At 61.6% G+C, this 22,638-nt stretch overlaps 2 protein-coding genes and 1 long non-coding RNA gene across 3 annotated transcripts; 1 reads left to right on the forward strand and 2 right to left on the reverse strand.

The window, feature by feature from the left end:
* On the forward strand, positions 1-1,637 carry LOC121151764 (zymogen granule protein 16 homolog B-like). The gene is made up of 4 exons (XM_040973556.1): positions 1-31; positions 106-191; positions 293-398; positions 1,208-1,637. Exons 2-4 carry the CDS (start codon positions 131-133, stop codon positions 1,548-1,550), a joined length of 510 nt encoding a protein of 169 aa, XP_040829490.1. The 5' UTR covers positions 1-31; positions 106-130; the 3' UTR covers positions 1,551-1,637.
* Positions 1,638-5,106: 3,469 nt separating this feature from the next.
* Positions 5,107-9,786, reverse strand: LOC121151769. The gene is made up of 3 exons (XR_005883207.1): positions 9,700-9,786; positions 5,271-5,387; positions 5,107-5,181 (listed from the first exon to the last, which is right to left on the reverse strand). It is a non-coding gene; the product is annotated as an uncharacterized LOC121151769 (long non-coding RNA).
* Positions 9,787-12,681: 2,895 nt separating this feature from the next.
* LOC121151895 (brain-specific serine protease 4-like) lies at positions 12,682-14,375 on the reverse strand. The gene is made up of 5 exons (XM_040973748.1): positions 14,370-14,375; positions 14,139-14,308; positions 13,789-14,066; positions 13,179-13,336; positions 12,682-12,944 (listed from the first exon to the last, which is right to left on the reverse strand). Exons 1-5 carry the CDS (start codon positions 14,373-14,375, stop codon positions 12,723-12,725), a joined length of 834 nt encoding a protein of 277 aa, XP_040829682.1. The 3' UTR covers positions 12,682-12,722.
* Between the last annotated feature and the right edge of the window lie 8,263 nt (positions 14,376-22,638).

Consider the following 22,638-nt stretch of genomic DNA (forward strand, 5'->3'; position numbering starts at 1 on the left):
GCATGACTCCTCAGGACAGACTGTTAGCCAGGTACGGCCCGGCACAGGGCTGAGCCGGGATGGCCAGCTGCGTGCTGGGTCACCCACCTGTCTGCTTCTCCCCAGAGCCTCGGGCTAGGCCCCGGACACCATGCTGCTGTACCTGCTGCTGGCCCTCGCACTCCTGGGGAGCCCTGTCTCTCGGGCCAAGGGTGAGTGGGTCCATCCCTCTGGTGGGCACTCTCCCCACACAGTTGCCAACAATGCCTGCCCCATGTGACTGGCAGGCCCCCCTTGGTTCTCACCCTTGTAGTCCTATACGGACACGAAGCAGGCGAGTTTTTCAGTACCTTCGATGACTATGAAAATGAGGTCAGGGCGATTCGAATCACGACAAATCTTCTGGGCCAAATTCAGAGGTGAGTGGCCCTGGGGTCACTACCCCCACGACCCCCAACTCCCATTCACCCAGCCTACAGCCTGCCTCTCCTGCTAACACCCCTTGAAGCCCCACTGTGCCTTCTGGGACGCTCGAGGGTCGGGGAGCTTCCCACTGCCTTCCAACACCAACTTAGCTCCTTCCCCAAAAGTGCCCAATGCCTTTTGGGATATTCAAGGGGCTGTGGGGAGCACCCCCATACACCCCGCCAACTCCACATCCAGTCAGAGACAAAAAGGAAAGGGGCTGAGGAGCAGAGTGGACTGCTGACTGAACAGGGGTCACCAGGAACAGAAACCCGGGGCGTGGCCCTCAGATGGGGGTGTCCCAGCTCAGGGCTCCTGCCGGGGACAGCTGCAAAGGGGGCAGAGCAGAGTGCCGGGGCAAGCTGTGGAGGGGGGGAGGGGAGGCTCTGGACGGCCCCAGGTGAGGAGGTGCGGAGTAAGGCCCAGCCGGGCGGGTTGGGAGGGCACTGGGAGCTGGTGCCGGGCCAACCCCCATCTCTCAGGCCTGTGACCTGCTCTGTTGCTAGTGATTTGATGCAGGAAGTTGAACTTGGCTAGGGACGGTGGGCTCTGGAACATAGCAACACGCTGGCACCTGCGGAAGGTCCGGGCAACCTGGCACTGCCCCTCCCCACCACCCCAGTAGCCCCACCCACGTCCCAGAAGAAGAAACAGTCCGGAGAGGCTAAGTGTCCAGAGGGCAAAACCATCTCGCGACTGGGTCACAGGGCACAGACAAGGGGCTTCCCCACCCCAGCCCAAGGGACTTGTGCCTGTCCCCCAGCATCCAGGTGAAGATTGGGTGTGTCTGGGATGCCACATATGGGTCGCTGGGGCGGAACATGCAGGAGTTCCACCTGAGTTCTGGAGAACACATCACGGCCGTCCACGGCAAGCACCTGCTCAAGCTCTGGATGCTGAATGTGTGCACCAACCACAACCACTGTGTGCAGTTCGGCAAGTCGGTGGGCAAGCCCTTCTCCGCCTTTCCCAGTGAGGATGGGGAGGTGCTCCAGGGCTTCTTTGGGTTTTTGGCTCTCAATGGCTTCAAGAATATCGGCTTTAAGTGGGGCATACTGCCCCCAGAGTCGCTCCCTGCCCCAACTTGTAACAACACCCTTCAATGAATGCAGCTGCCCAGTTGCCAGGGGCAAGCTTGGGGGAAACTGGGTCGAGTGCTGACTCCATTCCCACCGGGCAATAAAACTTCTGTGGGACCAGCAAGTGCAGGCGTAGTCCTTGGGCATGGATGGGGTGTACTCCCAGGCTGGGATTCGGGGGACAGAGCTGAGACAGGGCGGGGTGAATGATGACACAGGGCTGGGCACCCCAGGGCTGGCTGCCGTGTGGGGACAGATGAGGATGCTAGCAGTCCAACACGGACACTCAGTTCGGAAGTGAGACCTAGGGGAGGGGTGTGCTTCAGGGAAGCCTTTCTGGAGGAAGTGGTGGCCAAGGGGTCAACTAGGGCTAGGGTGAGAGCCAGAGGCGACTCAGAACAGCTCTTGCAAGTCCAAGAATGGAACAAAGGGAGGAGACTCAGTGCCAGGGGGCTCAGCCCAGGTCATGCAGGTAGTGAGTGGCAGCACTGGGTTCACACTGAAGTGGCCCTGAGCCCCAGGGGAGGTGGTGACTACACAGCCACCCCTCTTCCTTCTGCCTGGGGTGCACTCTGCACCTCTCTCCTCTCTGGTTTTAGTTCAGCCTAGATTATTTTTCAGATGTATTTATTTATATAAAAGGCAGAATTGGAGAGGCAGAGGTTTTCTATCCACTGGTTAACTCCCCAAATGGTCACAATGTCCAGGCCTGAACCAGGCTTAAGTCAGACACTTCATCTGCGTTTCCCACGTTGAGTACAGAGGCCCAAGCGCGTGGCCAACCTCTGTGGCTTTCCCAGGCAATTTAAGGAGGAGCTAGATTGGAAATGGAGCATCCGGGACTTGAACAGGTGTCCTCTCAGGAGGACAGCATCACAGGCTGCAGCTTTACCTACTCTGCTACAACACCAGCCCCTTAGCTTATTTTTCAAAACTGATTGACAGCCCCTTCAACTAAGGTCTGCAGACAAATCCCAACAATGCCATGAGTGGGGTTGGGGGAAGCCATCTGTTTTTGTTATTCTGTACTGGAAATCCCTAGCTCGCTACCACTGTGACCTCACACACCTGCAGCACCTGTGACCTCGTGGCAGACAGCCTGAGGCTCATCACTTCAGAGTTGGGCTTGTCCTCACACTTGCCATGGGATGCGTTAGCGTTTAACACAGGTGTTCATGAAGAAGTTTTGAAAAGTCCGGAAAAAAACCCTGCTGGCTGTGTGGTCTGATCCTCCCCTTGATGAACCCCTGTGCCTGGCACAGTCGGGCTGGCACTTGGGGGTGCAGACTGGCAGCATCAGGGACCATCAAGGATCCCCAGGCAGCCTGGACAAGTGACAGTGTCCCGAGTGTCCATGCTATGCAAGGCAGGCAGGATGGAGGAGAGGCAGGTTAGATGCCAGATAGGGGATGAGAGGTCCCAGGGCTCAAGGCCAGCACAGGAGTTCCCAGAATCCTAGCAGAGTACCCTGGTGGGTGCTCAGTGGGAGGGGGCAGACCACACAGCCCAACTCCTTCTAGGGGTGGGGCAGCTCCACCTCACCCCAGGACTGACAAGGACCAGGCTCACTCTGGGGCAAATGCTTTATTCAGCGTGGGGATCAGAGCCTCTTGCCCAGGACATCTGCTTGTCCAGGTCCAAGGGGCAGAGGGCAGGGCTCCAGCAGCAGAGACTCAGGGCACACCCTGGGCCTGGGCTGCATGTCCTCTGAGTAAACAGAGGGGTGGGCACAAAGCTGGAAGATGGGGTGCCACAGGAAACACTGGGTTGGGAGCTACAGCGGATGGCAGGGTGGGTGCAGCAATGAGCGCTGGGCCGGGGTCCACCATGGATGTCAGAGTTGGCGCAGGGATGGGCGCTGGGCCGGGGTCCACCATGGATGGCAGGGTGGATGCAGGAATGGGCGCTGGGCCGGGGTCCACCATGGATGGCAGAGTTGGCGCAGGGATGGGCGCTGGGCTGAGGGCCACCATAGATGGCAGGGTAGATGCAGGGGTGGGGGACACAGTGGGTGGCAGGGTGGACGTAAGGGTGGGCGCTGAGCTTGGGGCTGTGGTGGACAGCAGGGTGGACACTGGGGAGATCTCTGGCCTAGGAGCAGTGGTGGGTGACAGAGTGGATGCTACGGTGGACGCCGGGGTGGGAGCCTCCTGGACGAATCCCCACTTAAAGCCGATTCCCGAAAGACATAAGAACCGGTGCTGGCCGTTGGCAGTCAGCAGTTGCTGCCCTGGGACTGGAGCCCGGGAGCTGAAGAGCCGGCCGCCCGGGCTCCCAAAGGCAGCCTGGCGCCCCCTGCTGGTTGTCCATCGCAGGTAGCGGATGCAGGCGCGCGCGCTGCCCTCCACCGCGGTCACTCGCTCGCCCGCCTGCAGCAGGAATTCGTGCGCGTGGCCGCCAGGCGCTCCATAGCGCGCGCTCCAGTGGCGTCCGAATTGCAGCTGCACGCTGGGAAAGGAGCGGGGTCAGCGGCAGCCTGCCCGGCCCCGCGGAGTACTCGGAGCCCTGCCTCTGCCGGGCTCAGCCTCCTCGTCCCCCAGAACACCGGCGGGCCCGGGGTGGCTGCAGAGCGGCAATGCCTGGTTCGCCCAGCTGTTCCCCACTCTGGATCCCCCTCCCCTGTGCACCCAGAGGGAAGCCACAGCAGCTGCACTGAGTTCTGAGAGCTGAGTGAACCAGAGACGGACCCTGACCGGAGCTGACCAGCAAGTCAGATTGCGCTGTGCTGGTGTGGCCCCGGGAGGCCCTCTGGGGGCCGAGGTCCTAGCTAGTCCTAATCAGTGTCCTGGTCCTGCTCTGGCCTTCTCAGAAGCCTTACAAGTACAGTCAGCAGAAAAGACCCGGGTTCAGTTTAATTTGAATTTCAGATAAATGACGATCTTGTTGCAGGGCCTCTGCCCGGTACTGCTGAGCTGCAAATGAACATTTAGGGCAAAAGTGCAGCCACATGCCACTGTCACACTAACCAGTGATCCTGGGTCAGCGCTGCGGCACAGTGGCACTAGCTCGCCCTGGCCGCCCCATACTCAGGCTCCTGGGAGAGCAGTGGAAGATGACTCAAGTACCTGGTCCTGCCACTACATGGGAGACCCAGAGGGAGTTCCAGTCTCCTGGCTTCAACCTGGCCCAGCCACTGCAGCCGTGTGGGGAATGAGCGAGCGGGAAAACGTCTTCTCTGTCTCTCCTCTTTCTTTGCCATTCGGCCTTTTTAAATAAATAAATTTTTGCTTAGAAAGGATTCCTTGTTTCTCTGAAATCAGCCGGGTGCACTAGTCTTGATTTGCTGGGTGAGGCAACACTGAGCACAGATGGCCTGCTGGTGGGGCAGAGCTGCCACCCAGGAAGACAGCAGGTGGCAGCCCTCACAGCCTGGCTCACCTGAGCAGGTGTCTGCCCACTGAGCACCACCTCCCCAGGGCCTGCACTCCCAGCACTCTCAGACCTTGGTGGCCTGGCCAGGGCTGGCCAGGGAGCTGGGGAAGACAGGGATGTGAGGCCAGCCTGCCCTCTGGGCCCCAGGGAAGCTAGAGTGCAGGCCAGTGTGCCACTCACCCCTTGATGAGGCCCAGCAGCCCCACGAAGACCCGGATGCCCCGAAGCTCCCCCTGCTCTTCTCCCCGAACGTAGAAGTAGGAGCCGCCGCCAGGGCCCTGCATCTCTGGGGGCAGCAGAGCAGGACACAGGGAGCTGGGGTGAGCTCTCACCTCTAGCCCCTCTGGGGGAAGCCCCTGGAGCCTGGGAACCTACCCTGGGCACAGCACGCAGAACCAGTGAGGAGAAGCAGGGTCAGGAGTCGCTGCATGGCTCGAGGGGCTCGGGCCAGGCCTCAGGCAGTGGGCACACAAGGTGGAGGTGGGCAGGAGTCTGGCAGGGGAAGAGACAGTGAGGCTGGGGGAGGGACACTTTCTTTCCCACAGGTCTCAAGGGCATCGGAAGAAGGGGCCAGTCTCACATGTGGGCAGCTTGGACCACTGCCCTGGAGGGACGAGAGCTCAGGGCCACCTCTGATGTCACTCTTAGGAAATTCTCTGCCAATCTTAATCAAGGGACCCTGCACTCACTTGACGCCGACACTTCCCAAAGTCTGAGGTAGCCCTGGAACACACCCTGCTCAATGAGGGGCCCTCTCTACCCTGCTCCGATTCAGGCTGCAGATGGATCAGCAGGCACTCCCCCAGCCCCATCCCAGCCCCGTCCCACAGACAAGCACGCGCCCCCCCAGCCCCGTCCCAGCCCCGTCCCACAGACCAGCACGCATTCTCCCAGCCCCGTCCCACGGACCAGCACGCGCCCCCCCCAGCCCTGTCCCACGGACCAGCACGCGCCCCCCCCAGCCCAGTCCCACGGACCAGCACGCGCCCCCCCAGCCCAGTCCCACAGAGCAGCACGTGCCCCCCACAGCCCTGTCCCATGGACCAGCACGCATTCTCCCAGCCCCGTCCCACGGATCAGCATGCGCCCCCCACAGCCCTGTCCCACGGACCAGCACGCACTCCCCATCTCCTGCTCACCTGTGCCAAGTGTCTGAGGCTCTCAGCCTGCCCACTTATACCTGGGCCTTGCCTGGCCACATCCACCTTGAGTGGGGCCTTGGCAGGAGCTCTGGCAGCACTCCGGAAGCCCTCCTGTCCAGAAACACTGTTTGTGTTCCTGTCCATAGACCCTGGACAAACGGGCCTCAGCATGCTGCCGTTCTCCGTGACCACCAGCATGGGCATCGAGCAAGCAGGCAGACGGTCACCCACAGGATGGCACCAGTCCAAAACTGAGGCACTGACATGGGCAGAGGCTGGACACAAGGGCCTTGCAAGGGAGAGGCTGCGAACCCTTGGGGAATGCATCGCACGCCATGCCCCATGCCTCTTCCACGGGAGGGTGGACTCTGCCTGGAAGGTTCTCACCAGGACACCCACAGGCCATGCTGCCCAGCCCCAGACCTCACAACCCTGAGGCTGGCATGGCTCCTGGCCCGACTCTACCACCGTGGACATGGTCAGCTAGGGCGGGACTTTGCCTGAGTCCCGGAGCAGTGGGGATGAGGCCAGACCCCACCCCAGGCAGCCCAGTTCTGAGCCACGTACCACTCTGTACCATACTGAGGTTGGTTCAGGTGCCCACAGCCGACACCCCACTGCCTACTAACCCCCTTCCCCCAGTTCCTGCACAGCATAGTCCAGCCAAGGGCTGGCACTCCCAGGCCATGGGAGGAGGGTGGCCTGGGAGAATTTCCCTCCGAGCACAGGAAGGGGTAGCTGAGCCGGAACGGCCACCTAAGCCCTTGGCAAATAGCAGCTGGCCTGGGCAAGGGCAGCGGGAAGAGGCAGACAAAGGGCTTGTGGTTCCTGTTCAGCCGAGCTGGATGCCGGGAAGCTCACTGCGGCTTTCACGGCCATTTCAGCTCCTTCCTTCTAGCTGCCCGGACAGACGGACAAGGGAAAGGGGAGTGCTGGCTGGGGGCCCAGGGGTCTCACTGAGGCCAGCTGCTCCCTCAAGCAGTTCAACAGCTCCCAGCGAGGGGGCCTGTTCCCTGTGGGCTGGGGACGAGAGCAGCAGTCACCAAGGCCTCCTTGCCGGGGGACCAGGAGCCCGAAGCCTGCAGCTGCCTCTCCGGGCAGGGGGCTGTGTCTTTGGCCAGGGCCCTGCTCAGCATTCCTGGGGCCTGAGAAACCCACTGCGGAGTGCCTCAGGGTTACTCCCCATCCCACTGGCCCAGGGCAGGCTGGGACCCTGACCACCTGAGCTGCCCACGGGGAGCAAGGGGTCTGGTAACTCGGCTTGACTGAGGGGTGTCGGGCTCCTCCAAGGCTGGGCCAGGCCTCTCGGTGTAAGCAGCTGTGCCCCACCTCAGCCGGTGGGCCAGGGCCCTCCCCCAGTGTTGGCTAAGAAGCCAAGGCCGAGTTCATTCTATTGACACTTCGCTTTGCTTACTTGTTTGTTTGTACTTGAAAGGCAGAGTTACAGAGAACAGAGAGATCTTCTACCCACTGGCTCATTCTCCCAGTGATCACAACGGCCAGAGCTGAGCTGGCCTGGATCCAGGAGCCAGAACTTCTTCCAGGAATACCTCATGCGTGCAGGGTCCTGAGGATTGGGGCCATCCTCTGCTGCCCCACTTCTAGGGTATACACAAGGAGCTGGCTGGGGAGCAGCTGGGACATGAACTGGTGCCCACATGGGATGCCATGCTGCAGGGCAGAGGACTAGCTTGTTGAGGTACCACGCTGACTGCAGACACCTCACTGTGTAAGTGTCTTCCAGGACACGTGGGCAGTCTGTCTCAGGCTGCTCTGAATAAGGTGGCTGAGTCTGTGTGGACACAAGTCTTCATTCCCCTGGGACTGATGACTCTTATACAAACTGTATGAGGAACTGCTGCAGAGCTTCCCAACTCAGCAGAGAAAAGGTCTTTGGAAATGCAATTAAAAGATAAACTTTGATACAAGAAAATGAAATTCATACACACCTTTTTCATGATATGCACTTGTTCTAATTTTTGAGCCCCCTGATATGTGGTCCATCTGAGGTCCCCCTGCCCAGAGCACACCCTGCCAGGCTCTGACAGTCTACCTGCAGGATAGTAAGATGCATTTCAGAAACAAAGAATTCAGGGCCTGTGTGCAGCACAGCAGCGTTGCACATCAGCACTAGTTCAAGTCCCGAATGCTCCACTTGCGGTCTGCTCCCTGCTAATGCTCACGGGAAAGCAGCAGAAGACGGCCGAGCACCCGGGCCCTTGCACCCTGCGGGAGACCCAGAAGTTCCTGGCTCCAGCTTGGCCGGCTCTAGCCACCCAGGCCATCTGTGGAGTGAAGCAGTGGGAGGGAGATCTCTCTCGTGTCCCTGTCACTTGCCAACTCTATATATAACTGTCTTTACAACACAAAACAGAACTACAGAGTTTAAAGTTGATAAGTCAGGACATCCAGTCCTTGAAGTTGGCTTCATGAAGTAATCCTCTTGAGGACAAACAGAGGAGTCCAGAAAGAAAACCTCTCTGGGGGCTGGCATAGGAGGCTAATTAATCCTCAGCTTGCAGTGCTGGGATCGCATATGGGCACCAGTTTGTACCCCGGCTGTCCATCCAGCTCCCTGCCTGTGGCCTGGGAAAGCAGTGGAGGACAGCGCAAAGCCTTGGGACCCTGCACCTGCATGGGAGACCCAGAAGAGGGTCCTGGTTCTTGGCTTCAGATCGGTGCGGTTCTGGCCATTGTGGCTACTTGGGGAATGAATCATTGGAAGGAAGATCTTCCTCTCTGTCTCTCCTTTCTGTATATCTGACTTTCCAATAAATAAATAAATCTTAAAAAAAAAAAAAAAGAAAAAAGAAACCCTCACTGCTGCTGTGGGAACCCTGCCCAGACCTCTGCCAGCCCTGCAGAGGCCACACCACAGCGTTCACGGCTGCCAGGTGGAGACTAGCTGCACCTGAGCAATACTGCAAGTTGGGCACCCGGAGAAGACCCTGGGGGGGCTGGTAACCAAGCCCAACGGCTCCGTCTGGGCGGCAGGATGGGTCTCCCAAGCTGGGCAGCAGCAGAGTGCCCTCCCTGCTGTTCCAGACCCTCACCTGGCATCCTCATCCCTGTTGGCAAGCAGGTCAGCCGGGAAAGCGCTGGCCAGGCTGGCCACGCGAGGGCGCCCGCCGCCGGGGCCTGGAGGCCGGTGAGCCCAGCGCCCCAGCAGCAGGTGAGCCCAGCGCCCCAGCAGCAGGACCGGCAGCCGCAGGGCCGCGCGGCCAGGCGCTGGTTCCTGTCCCTGTGGCAGACCCGGGTGGTGGGAGCTGCAGGCTTCTGGCCTGGGTCTGGCCCAGCCCTGGCTGGCTCTGTCATGCTTTCAAACAAATACATAATCCTTTTTAAAATTGCAATTTCGAGGCCAACACTCCCCTCGTGACACACATCTTACACACCTCACATGGTGATATGTCTGAGACTTTCCAACAACGACGAGAAATGGGCAACATTTAGACCCTATGACCAAGGAGTCCCCAGCCCCGGGCACCCTGGCAGCACGCACAGGCTTACAAGGGGTCCTTTCGCCTGCCACACCGGCCGTGGCCTGCGCCCTGCACACCCCGTGGAGGGCCGTGCGCCCCACGTTCCTGTCCTCACACAGCCCCCGCTCCGGGCCGGATCCTCACCCAGCACCTCCTTACTCCATGCCAGGCTGTCCTTACCTCAGGGCAGCCGTGCTGTGGGCCCCCATGGACACTGCGGAGCCAGGCGGCCCTGGCACGGGGCGCTCCGGGGCTGTGGGGCGTCTGGGGGTCGCCAGAGGCAGACACTGAAATCCATGGACCCCAGAAAGCACGCGCAGGCGTCGGGCTGCTGCCCACTCACCCCTCACAGCTAAGGGGCACTGGGCCTGGCAGGCCGCGGAGCCCTCCTCAGGGCGCCGACCAGTCACGCCGCCCCGCCCTGTTTCCGGTGTTTCCCATGGAGCTCCGGGTGGTCTTCCGGCAGACCACGGGGGCGCGTCCAGTGGGTTCCGGCCTGCCGCTGTGCGGTTTTTCAGGGCGTCTCTGCCCTGCACGTTCTGCCCCCGGCACCCAAGCTGGGCAGCCCCTGAATCCAGGTTGAAGTTTGACTAGGACACTAATAGAACAAACTGGTCCTGTTCCAGCTCACGTGCCAAGTTAAGAAACCAGCTTCTGGTCAGTGCCGTGGCACAGCGAGTTGTACCAGCATCCCACATGGTTGCCAGTTCAAGTCTTGGCTGCTCTACTTCCCATCCAACTCCCTATTAGTGGCCTGCGAAAGCTTGTGCCCCTGCACTCACATGAGTGTCCTAGAAGAAGCTGCTAGTTTCAGGCTGACCCAGCTCCATCCTTGCAAAAATTTGGGGAGTGTCCTCCAAAATTCTGGGTCGTCCCCCCACACCTCCAGCACTGCCCAGTGCTATCTGGGCCAGTGTCATTGGGTACCTAGCTTCTACCCTACAGAGGGCTCATCCACCTGTGGCCTGGCCTAGGGTGGGTAGCTTCCTCCTGCAGGTGGTTAAAAACCCTCTTGAACCAGTTTTCAACCTCAGACCCAGTTAACAATTGTTTTTTATTAAAGATTTATTTTTATTATTTTTTCATTGGAAAGGCGGATATACAGAGAGGAGAGACAGAGAGGAAGATCTTCCGTCCGATGATTCACTCCCCAAGTGAGCGCAACGGGCCGATACTATGCCCATCCGAAGCCAGGAGCCTCTTCTGGGTCTCCCACACGGGTGCAGGTTCCCAAAGCTTTGGGCCGTCCTCGACTGCTTTCCCAGGCCACAAGCAGGGAGCTGGAAGGGAAGCGGGGCTGCCGGGATTAGAACCGGCGCCCATATGGGATCCCGGGGGTGCAAGGCGAGGACCTTTAACCACTTGCGCCACCGCGCCGGGCCCTAACAATTGTTTATGTAGAGTCCTCACAGGGCTGCCCATGGGATTCCTTTTGTCCCCTCTCGGGAGCCAGCTGGTGTCACGCTGGCCCGGAAGGGGACAGAGTGTTGGCAGGGGCGTTGCTGGTACAGTCACCTCCGTGTCACTTGCTCTCTTCCCACTCCAGGGTGACGATGGCTGACTGATCCTTTTATCAGAAGACACACACACAGAGCTTTCCCCGGAAACCACCTACCCTGTTGGCTAATTCCGCGGAAGCTGAGCAACAGGCATTTTGCTCTTCCAGAATGGGCCTTGCCTTGGCCAGCGAAGGGGCCGCCCCCCAGGGCAGTGCTGTGTGCACATGCGTGTTTTTCCGGAGTCCAGGTGCGCTCTGAGAGAGAAGCCTGGGAGGGAAAGTCCCCTGAAGGGTTGGTGATGTGGCAGAGCAGTGGGCTGGAGCCTGCAGCTGTCATCCAGGCTCCAGGTCCCCACCCTGCCCCCCAGGCCAGGAGAGCTGGCCAAGCGGGGGGAGCGGTAGCTGAGTCAAGTTTGCTCCAAGGGTAGGCTGGGCTGGAGATGCTGCCGGACAGGCCCACATGTGGGAGCTCTCCATCTGCAGCCCAGGAGACATGTGGTCCAGGGGACTAAAAAGGGTGTTGTCCTTCCCAGCCTGGGCCAGGCTGCTAGCAGGGAGCACGGCCACTAACCTGTGACAGCCTGGGGATGGGGGAACCCACAAGGCTGTGTGGGGGACAGCTCCCAAGGAAGGCAACTGCAGCTGTTTGCGACGTGCCCCCCACCCCAGTGTAGGCCAGGGAGGTGGGGACCACCGCTGCGCTTGCCACCGCCCAGTCTGTCTCTTGGTCGCACGGAGGGCACAAGAGCCCTTTGCACTCCGCCACCAGCTCAGGGCCACCCAAGACCATCCCCACTGTGCATCTGGCCTCTTGTGGGTGGTTCCTGGGTGTTGCTGATGTATAGGCTCCTAGAGGGAGCAGGAGTGAGTGGGGAAGAGAAGGGCAAAGAGCGAAAGGTGGGAGAAAAGGAGGATGGGGGGCCCTGGGGGTGCCCCCAGGATGGAGGAGGAGAGCCCAGTGGGAAGAAGGGGTGCTCATGGGTAGGGAGTGGCAAAGCAGAGTTGGAGGGACAGGCGGTGGGGTGCTGAGGCAAGAGTGGGGAGCAGGCCACAGGTCGGGCGGGGTGGGGAGGACAGGGAATGGGGCGGTGGGGCACACAGGGAGGCTCCCCACAGGGACTGGGCCAGGCCAAGCGGCGCAGCTGCAGCAGACAACTGAGTCATCGGTCACTCCCAGGCCGCTTCCCGGATGAGCAGGCCCGCGAGGGTTGTTTGTTTATTTTTCATGAAAGCAACCCACCATGTTGACTGTGATCTGATAGCTACCTGGTGACGAAAACAATACAAACGAGTATTTCAGAGCTGTGTCCCAATACCGAGCACGCACACACTCAGTCTGCCCTGACAGCCTGGCTGAAGCTTGTCACGCCCTCGGTGGCGGCGGGGTGGACATGCTGTACTGGCCAGGCCAACCACAGGGACCCCGATTTGATCCCTAACTGGACCCAAAAGGCATAAAGATGAAAAAAAAAATTTATTGCGATTGGAGGAAATAAATAATTTATTGCAATCGGAGGAATAAATAAGCCACGTGGACAGGGTTACAAATAAGTGTAAAAATCATCAGCATTATGTGCACAAAGGCCTGCCGGGCCGGGGCGGGGTCTGGCGCGGGGCGGGGCCGGCGAGGCTCCTCCCCCACGCCGTGGCCAAAGGCTCATGGGCGCCCCCAGAGGTAGACGGAGTGTTTCCAGCAGGGCTCCGCTCAGTGGCCCACGGAGCCCGGGCCTGGCGCTCCACGCAGCCCGGACGAGCGCCCGCGGAGCTGCACGCCCGGCACAATCCTCTCCACCCAGGAGCGGTGTGCAAGGAGGCTGGTGTAGACGCCCGGGCGGTCGCGCTCCGCACAGCCCTCTCCCCAGCTGATGATGCCGGCCAGCACCCAGGCATTCTCCACCTGGCACATGAGAGGGCCCCCGGAGTCACCCTGTGGGAGAGGAGGGGTTAGGGAGCCACGTGAGGCAGTGGACACACTTTGTCACCAGCAGGAGGCTGGAGTAGGCCCTGGGTACGTCGGCAGTGGGGACCCCTCCCAAGGAAATGAATGCCCCCACAGGGGTGCACAGCTCAGCCGCTTGTGCCCTTCAGGCTTACACCTTACGCCCAGCTGGGCGAGGGAGGCTCCTCGCCCGAGGGAGATGTCGGGGACCAGGCTGCTCACCAGACATGCATCCCGCTCCCCCTCCAGGTAGCCTGCGCACAGCATGTCCTCAGTGATGGTGCCCTGCCCAGCACCCCGCCAGTACAGGCGGCTGCAGACTTCCGAGTCGATGATGGGCACCCTGAGCTTCTGCAGGATCTGCGGGTGGGGCAGGGGCACTGGGAACAAGCAGCGGGGTCAGGCAGAGGCCCAAGCACTTGGGCCATCCTCTGCTGCTTTCCCAACATATAGGCAGGGAGTTGGATGGGCCAGGAGCAGGCCGCATGTGAGATGCTGGCACTCCAGCACACGGCGCGCCTGGCCCGTGTGCCGGTGTATTCCAAGCCTCCATCCTGAAGACCACGGGACGTCAGCATTGCCTCCTGGCGACGCTGCCTGCAACTACAGCCTTTCCCCCCGGGGGTCTGTTCCCACTTGCCATCTAGGGGCTGTTTCTCCATCACCTCTACCCACAGTGGCCTACAGGAGCCCCCAGACAGTGAGGTTTCACTTCCAGCTTGTCACCTTAAAATGACCCCATATCGGTTCCCTAGGCTCCCGTGACTTCCCACCTGCCACAGTGGACCGGCCTAGAGCCTGTGCCCATCCCCCAGCCACTGGTGAGCCCCACCTCCTTCCCGGATGCTCCCCCAGCCTGCAATCCAGCAGTCTGTGTCTGCGGGGAGGCGGACGGAGGTGTCTGGCAAGCAGATGGGCAGGACTCGTTCGGAGAACAGCACAGGCCGCTCAAGGCGTGCCAGTGCGATGTCAGCACGGGCACCCTCCTTCCAGGAGTACACGGGGTGGGGCAGCACCCGGGCCACCCCCACCTGCTGGGACCGAGGGCCTGGCCTGCCCAACTGCCAGGCCCCCAGCAGCACGGAGAACAGGAACGGCTTGCTCAGGTGGCTGGAAGGAAAGGGGTCTCTCAGTGCCTCCATGGGGGCCATGAGCCTGGCAGGGCCCGGGCTCCCCACATACCCCTTGAAGCAGTGGGCGGCGGTGACCACCCAGCGGCTGGTGAGCAAGGAGCCGGCGCAGTGGTGGGTGCCATTCTTCTGGATGCTCACGATCCACGGCCACTCGGCGTCCACACTGTCCTGGCCGCCCACGATCCGGCTCAGCTGCTGGGGCTGCCCACAGGCGGGGGGCTCTGGCGGGGCAGTGGCATGCTGTCCCCCTGCAGACTGAGCCCCTGCCCACCCACCTCACCCCCATGGCTCTTGACCCATCTCTCCTGCCTTCCTCCCTCTGATCTGCATCCAGGTGGCCCGACCCGTGGCCCCCCACCAGGCAGCTGGGCCAGTGCCCACTCACCAAAGATGCTGGCCGCAGGGAGGGTAGCTGGGGCAGACAGGGAGGGGAGAGAGTCAGGCCAGCGGCCAGGAGGGTGCCCTCAACAGCGCTGCAGCTCCCACCCCCGCTCCTGGAGCCAGGGTCACTGGGGCCTCATGTCCCCTTGCCTCCCAACCAGGCCCAGCAGTCCCTCATTGTGCTCCTCCTGGGGGGTAAGGGTGGCAGTGGAGGCTCCCTGCCCCCAGGGCTGGGCAGCACCCTCCTCTGTGACCTGTGGCCCCAGAGCAGGCGTGTGACCCAAGCTGCCCTTGCTGGAGCAAGGGTGAGGGGAGACAGAGGGAGGGGAGGAGCCGTGCGGTGACAGTCACGAGGCCCGAGGACGGCTGGGCGCTGGCACCCAGTGGGCACTGAGCGCTCCCCTGCCTGCGGAGAGGGGCTGACTCCAGGTCCCCCTCCTCTGGCTGAGGTGGGGGAGGGGGTAGAGGTTGCCCAGACTCACCCCGAGACGCCAGGAGAAGGAGGGAGGCTAAGATCCTGAGACAGCCCCCATCTAGGGCTCTGAAAGTTCTAGAAACCACCATGGCTGGAAGGGACCGCAGACCCACCAGGCGGCAATGTCCAGGGCCCGGACCTGAGGGCTGTGCCGGCTGTGCCAGCTGTGATGGGTGGGGCAGTGGCAGGGTGGCAGGGTTCCCGCAGGGGCCTCAGGTTTTATCCCGGGAGGTGGAATGCTGTCAGACCAGTCTCCTGGGTGGCGCAGTCCAGGCCACCCAGGCTGTGGGTCATGGAGGGGGCGGAGCTGCTGGGAGGAAGCGGGCCGTTATGGGGGCTGAGTGTCTCTGGGCCCTGGTCTCTGCAGGCCAGGCAGTGGACATAGACTGTGACCTTGACACCATGCAGGCCAGAGGAAGCCCCCAGCGTTGAAAGGAAGGTTAGAAGTCCAGGGTTAGGAACGCCCTGAGTCTGGGGTGTAGGCTGTAGCACAGTGGGCTGGCAGGCCCCCAGGGATCTGTTGGCCTTCCTGCTGTCCCTGGGGGCTCAGCCCGACTCCACAGCACACCACCAGGATGCCTCATCTCACCTGGCCTCCAGAACCCGGGCACCTGGACCATCACCCGCTGTGAGCCAGCAGTAAGTACCCACCTGGGGCAGCTCACCAATAGCCACAGGTCCCTGTCCAACCAGCCCTTCCACCTGCAGTGCCTGCTGCGGCCGCAGAGGGCAGCGCCCGTGCCCCTCAGCACCCCGGAAGCAGCTGAACTGCCTCCCAGGGTGAATTGCTGCCCCGGGTCCCAGCTGCCAGGCTCATGCCTGGCTTATGCCGGGCCCGACTGTGGGTTTGGGCTGTTGGAGGACACATGGCAGCTCAGGTGGCACGGAAAGGGGGAGCCTGTCCACAGGGAGGATGGAGTCTTTGAGCCTCCCCACACCCGGCCGTCCGGGCCTGCCTGGGCCTGCCTCTCAGTCCGCAGGGGTCTGTAACAGACCCTTCCCCCCAGAGGCAGGAGATGTCCACGCAGGTGGCCCTGCTGAGGGGCCCTCGTGCTTCCTAGCCCCTTCTGCTGGACACTGACGCTGCTGGCAGCTTCTGCTCACTTGTTTAATGGGCACCTACTGTGCACCACGCTTTTGCTGAGGACTGATGACCCAGCTGCCCGAGGGAGGGCAGAGGAGGGTAGGAGTTCCCGGGTCAAGCCCGGTACAGCCCCCTCCATGTTCCTGAGCCCCACTTCCTGGGACCTGAGGGCCAGGCCTGCACACTGAGATGTTCCCTGCACAAGATGCAGAGGCCAGGAGGAGCCTGAGGAGCCCCAGGTTCCTGCCGAGCCCTGGTGAGGGGCCCCAGGCCTGGCTCCAGAGACTCCTGCCTGATTGAGCAGGTGCCCCACCATGTCTATGAGGGACCCCACACAGCAGGCTCGTGCAGCCTGCCAGGGCCTCCCTCCACCCCCACCCCATGTCCTGGGCCTGCCATCCCAGTCCTGGGCCCTGTCCACATGCACACAGGCAGGACCATGACGTGGCTCAGCCATGGGGCAGGCTGCTGGCACGCTTTTAGGGCCCATGAGGCCCCAGCCAGAGCTGAGCACCAGTCCAGGGCTGAGGTTCGGGGTGGAAACAGTACGTGCGTTTTCGGCCCCACTGCGCTGCCCACTGGCTAAGATCCTGCTGAAATCCAAGTGGCCTGCGGGATCCAGCAGGCCATGTGGTCCCAGCGAGAGCTACAGCTGGAGGGAGGGGCTGAGACCCAAGCAAGACCTGGACGTCGGCAGGGACTGAGCACAAGTCGGTGAATGGCAGGTCCCTGGCTACAAGCCAGACACGTGAGAGTGACCAGGCTTAGGCGCTGGGGAGGTGGGGGAGGGCCAAGGCCTCTGCTGAGTTCCTGGATCGGGAGGGGGTGCAGTGGGGTCCCCGAGGCTTCCAGCCCCTCTTGCTGTGAACATGTTTATATCTAACATGCAGACTTGTCAAAACAGACACACTCACAGCAGGGGAGACCCAGGGTCGGACAGCACCGGGGCAGTCTCCCACACGAGGTTCCCAGTGGAGACCAAGGCAGGTGGTGAGGCTGAGGCCGCGGGTCAGAGGGCACAGAGCTGGGCGTGGCAGCCGGCAGGGCAAACAACCCACGTGAGGCATGGCCTGGCAGTCACATGCCTGCTTCCTGTCTCGGTGCCCATGCGTACCTGGCCCCGGGAGGCGGTGGCCATGACCCACGTGCTTAGGCCGCAGCCACCCCCATGGGAGGTCTGAGTCCTGTTCTGGGCTCCCGGTGCTGGCTGTCCTGCTCAGTGACCGGTGGATGGAGGCTCTCCGTCTGTCAGAGACAGAGCGGCGGAGGAAATGGCTAGAAAGGTATTTGTGGCATCCTCTTTCGCCACAACCTGGGGGAAAGGGAAAAGCCTCTTGCAGGCTCCGGGTGATGGGGGGACTTGAAGTGGGGCTGCCCCAGGTCCCTCCCAGGCTCAGTTCTTGTCATCCTGGGGAGTCAATCTTTGTGTCATCTTTATGAAAACACAATTTATCTTTATTTCTTTGAAGGGCACAGAAATAGAGAGTTCTTCCATCTATTGGTTCACTCCCTTAAGAGCCACAGCAGCTAGGACCAGGCCAGACCAAAACCAGGAGCCTGGGGCTCCAGGCAGGTTGCTGGCTGGCCAGCCAAGCACTTGGTACTTCCACTGCCTCCCAATAGTGAAAAGCTGCAGGCTAGGACACAGACCCAAGCACGCTTCCTGGGGGGCTCCACTGCAGCCAACAACCTGCCCGCCAAGAAAGATTGGGTGCCCCCTCCTCTGAGGGACCCCTTCCCACCCCCTCCCCTGGCCCAGCTGGCCAGATGCAAAGGGCCTGCCTCGTCTTCCCACCTGCAACTGCCTGGCCCCTCCTGGTCGCCCAGAATGTCCCGTCCTCCGTGACCATGCTCGGGGCTTCCCCTCGGAGGAACAGGCTGGACACTGGCCCACTGACCCCTGTGGCTCTTCTGGAAAACCATCATGTAGTGCAGGTGGGTGGGCGAGTGAGTGGGCAGCCCCACAGCAGCAGCCCTGGGCTGCCCAGGCCTTGGCCTGCCTGCTGGGGTCTGGCCTCCTCTCTGGGGCAGGGAACTGTCACCCCCTTGGCGTGGTCTGCACAATGACCTGCCCTGTGGCATGGGGTGGTAATGGCACGCGTTGGTGCTGGCCTGGGGCTGGCCTGCAGAACTAGGGCAGCTGTGGGTGACTGACACCCACCGACGCTCTTGCACGGTCAAGCCGTTTCGACCACGGAGGAGCCTGGCAGATACCACAGCCCACAGCCATATGCCCACATGGCCAGCGGGCATCCTCTGCTGCCCAAGGTTTCCTGGGTGACCGCTCAATGCCTCACAGAGTCTGCAGTTGAGTGCTGCTCTGCCACCCGGAAGCAGGGAGAGGCCTTTGGAGGGAAGCGCAGCCGCAGGGCCGGGGCTGCTTGCTGGGAAGAGCGGCTAGGGAGGCGGCAGGCGGAAGGCAGCCCAGCTTGCTCCCTGGATGCCGCGCTGGCCCGGGCAGCTCTTGCTCTCTGTGACTCAACAGTGACTCATCAAGGGGACAGGACCAGAAGCGCTGGAGCAGAGGTCACGGCCCGGCTGCCCCCTGCCCTAGGTGTCTGAGGGTCATGAGGCGGCGGTGGGGGGGTGGGGAGTGGCTGACACACACAGTGGCCACATCTAGGGGGCCACAAGTGGGGTCCAGGGGTGCGCGCAGCTGGAGCTGGCTCTGGCCACCTGGGGGGCTTGGCTCTGTGGCCCAGCCTGAGGCACATCAGGCAGCCAAGTCAAGCCTTGTGGGAGAGGCAGCCCAGGGACCGTCCCAAGCCTCTTGTGCAGGCTGGCCACGTCCTCCACGTCCCTCCAGGGCAATGAGCAACTGCTCATGCCGGCAGAGGGCTTTAGGGCAGCCGAGCCCTGGGCTCCCCAAGTTTGGGCTGCAGGCTCAGGCACGTGGAGCTGGCAGGTGGGGCGAGCTGAAAACAGGGACACAGCCATCTGGGAGCCGGCTGGGACTTGCTTTTGGGGATCCAGGGTTTTCTAACTCAGAAGCAGCACTACCTGCTGATGCCCCAGTGACTGCAGCCACAAGTGCAAGCAGCCCTGGGGTATCAGCACCCACCTCCCCTCCCCAGAGTGCTGTCCAGGAACCAGACACCAAACCCTCTCAAAGTCAGAGGGAGAGAAAGCGTGGGCCACAACTCCATTCAAGTCTCTCACGGGGTGCATGGAGCCAGAAGCTGGCCACCCTGCCCAGCTTCCCCAGTCACATTGGCGGGGAGCTGGACCAGAAGTGGGACAGCTGGGACTCAAATTGGTGCCCCTGTGGGATGATAGCAGGTGGCCATTTGAGACATCTCCAGCTGTCATGTGCCCAAGTGGGTGTCCCTACCACTGCACCAAGGCAGCGCGGGGACAAGTCCATGGCCGGCAGCCTTCACAGAACCCCCTTCCCATGCGAGAGGAAGAGTAACTTCTCACAATTTGGAGATTGTGTAAGTGCCCCTTTGCCAGACCCCAGTACCTGATCTGCTCTCATTCCCCCTCCCCAGATACAGGAAACCCTCAAGGGGTTCTGGGTGCGCCCATTGGGGAACCCCATCACATGATGACTCATCCCAGAAAGCAACAGCCTGACACCAGGACCAGCACCCCCTCGGACCCAAGCACACCTCTGAAACAGCCCATCTGGGTCAGGCCCAAGCCAGGAGCCAGGAGCCTCTTCCAGGTCTCCCATGTGGGTGCAGGGTCCCAAGGCTTTGGGCTGTCCTCCACTGCTTTCCAGGCCATAAGCAGGGAGCTGGAAGGGAAGTGGAGCTGCCGGGACACGAGCCAGTGGCCACGCGGGATGCTGGTGCCACAGACAGTGGCCTAATCCAAAGTGTGGACTCTGACGGATCATTTTTTAATCCTAATTTCACGTGATCCTCACTCGGTGACTCCATGGAAGGGCTCACCGCACACTGGACACCCCACCCTGGCAACTCTGCAGGGCGCCCTGCTCGGTTCCTAGTTGCTGTGAGGCAGCCAGACTGGAGGATAACAGGGAGGGGGCAATGTTGGCCACGCCCTCGCAAGGGTACACAGGTCCTGGGCAGTGTCAGGTCCGGGCAGTGTGGGGTCCTGGGCAGTGTGGGATCATGGGCGGTGTGGGGTCCTGGGTGGCGTGGGGTCCGGGCAGTGTGGGATCATGGGTGGTGTGGGGTCCCGGAGTGTGGGGTTCTGGGTGATGTGGGATCATGGGCGGTGTGGGGTCCTGGGCAGTGTGGGATCATGGGCGGTGTGGGGTCCGGGCGGTGTGGGGTCCGGGCAGTGTGGGGTCCTGGGCGTTGTGGGGTCCAGGCAGTGTGGGGTCCGGGCAGTGTGGGTTCGGGCAGTGTGGGATCATGGGCGGTGTGGGATCATGGGCGGTGTGGGGTCCAGGCAGTGTGGGGTCCGAGCAGTGTGGGATCATGGGCGGTGTGGGATCATGGGCGGTGTGGGGTCCTGGGCGGTGTGGGGTCGTGGGCAGTGTGGGGTCCTGGGTGGTGTGGTATCCAGGAGTGTGGGGTCCTGGGTGGTGTGGGGTCCTGGATTCCTCCCTCTTTGCAGGCTGCGCCCGCATGGCCAGTGGCCCCAGGTAACCTGGGAGGCAGCTCCGCTCTAGGGTGAGGATGGGCGACTCGAGCTGATCGCCGGGTCATGAACCAACCCTCCCTGAGTCAGTCTACACTCGCTGCTGGTGGACGTCACCTCACTGTGCGACCAAGGGATGCGGGAGGCCCACAGGGCCCACTTCTGGCTGCAGAGGCTGCCTGGCAGGAGCTTGCGCCGGCTCCGGGGTGCGCCTGTGCAGTATCTGGGTCCTGAGGCCTGAGTTGGGGTTCGGGGTGTCGCCCTGCACCCTTAGGCCCCCTGCCATGGCCCCTTGCCGGAAAATGCCTAAAACAAAAGGAGAAAGGGCCTGGCGCGGTGTCCTAGCGGCTGAAGTCCTCGCCTTGAATGCACCTGGATCTTATATGGTCACCGGTTCTAATCCCGGCAACTCCACTTCCCATCCAGCTCCCTGCTTGTGGCCTGGGAAAGCAACAGAGGACAGCCCAAAGCCTTGGGGCCCTGCACCCACATGGGAGACCCAGAAGAGCTCCTGGCTTCAGATTGGCTCAGCTCTGACCATTGCAGTCACTTGGGGAGTGAATCATCAAAGATCTTCCTGTCTCTCCTCTCTATATCTGACTTTACAATAAAAATAAATAAATCTTTAATAAAAAAAAAAAAAAAGGAAAAGGGGCTCATTGTTTTGGCGCAAAGCTGGGCCTGGGGTTCCCCGGCCCCACCCCCGCGAGTATTGCCTTGTGTCTGTCGCCCCCCGGTGGCGGCACGAGGAACGGCGCCCCATTTGCCTTGCGCCCGGTGCACGTGGCCGGTCCCTCCAGTCCCCACCACGTCCAGCATTCCCCACCTGCTGGTCTTGGTGCCGGGTCCGGTGGGAAGAAGGTCCCGCTGTCGGCGTCGAGGTCCCAGTGTCCCCTAAACGGGGTGTTCCTGAGGTGCAGCGCCGGACTCCCTGCTCCACTCTGAGCTGAGGTCCCGGTCCCGCCGCTGGGCAGCAGCCTCCCCTGGGCTGTCCCCTCTGGCGCAGAAAGGCTGTCATCTGCAACCTGCTCTGGGAAGGAGCCCGTGAGGTGCTGGACGTTGGCCTCACCACGGCGTGTGGGTCTGGAAGTGGGGCAGCAGGACTCGGACACTCGTGTATGGAGGGGTGACCCCAGGCGGGGCCTCTTTGTCAGGTTTTGATTCATTTGTGCAAATGCAGCCTGTGGGCAGGAATGCGTCTCCCTTGTCGGGTGGGATGGCAGCTGGCCGCGGCCGGAGCGCAGAGCCCGGCTTGCGCCCTGAGCTGCTGGGATATGGCTGTCCGTCCTCGGGTCCCACAGCCTTCCTGACCAGTCCTTGCCCATTTCAAGGGGCAACCAAGTCTCCCTGGGCACATGTCCTGAAATTTTTTCCTTCAAAAAATTTTAATATTTTAACATTATTTTTTTTTTGGAAAGGTAAATTTACTGAGAGGAGATAGAGAGGTTCACTCCCCAAGTGGCCGCAACGGCCGGAGCTGAGCTGGTCTGAAGCCAGGAGCCAGGAGCTTCCTCCAGGTCTCCCACACGGGTGCAGGGTCCAATGCCCTGGGCTGTCCTCGACTGCTTTCCCAGGCCACAGGCAGGGAGCTGGATGGGCAGTGGGGCTGCCAGGACACAAGCTGGCACTCACAAGGGATGCTTTTGCTTGTAGGTGGTGGATCAGCCAGTTGCGCTATCATGCCAGTCCCCCACTTTTTTTTAAATGTGTTTCAGAGGGCTGGGGAGTTCCCCACTGCTGCTGGTTTACCATCCAAATGCCCTTCCCCAGGCTGTTGCTTAGGGACAGGCTGGAAAGACCCTGCCCAGAGCCCACTGCGGAGCCAGGAGGGAATGGAGAGTCCTCAACGAGGCCACCCAGCCACAAACTCTGACTGTTTTGCCCCAAGTAACTTTCTCTCACAGCGGCACATCCTGGAACCAGGACCCGGCATGGCAGACAGAGGGCACAGCCTGGACGCGCCCCTTGCCCGCTCAGTGTCCTGACTTCAAGTCCAGGGCTTCAGGCCCTGCAAGGCATTGGCAGGTGCTAACCCAGAGTGAGTGGTCAACAGGC

Source organism: Ochotona curzoniae, unplaced genomic scaffold, assembly GCF_017591425.1.
Source record: "Ochotona curzoniae isolate NIBS_2020 unplaced genomic scaffold, NIBS_Ocur_1.0 contig_2321, whole genome shotgun sequence".
NCBI lineage: Eukaryota > Metazoa > Chordata > Mammalia > Lagomorpha > Ochotonidae > Ochotona > Ochotona curzoniae.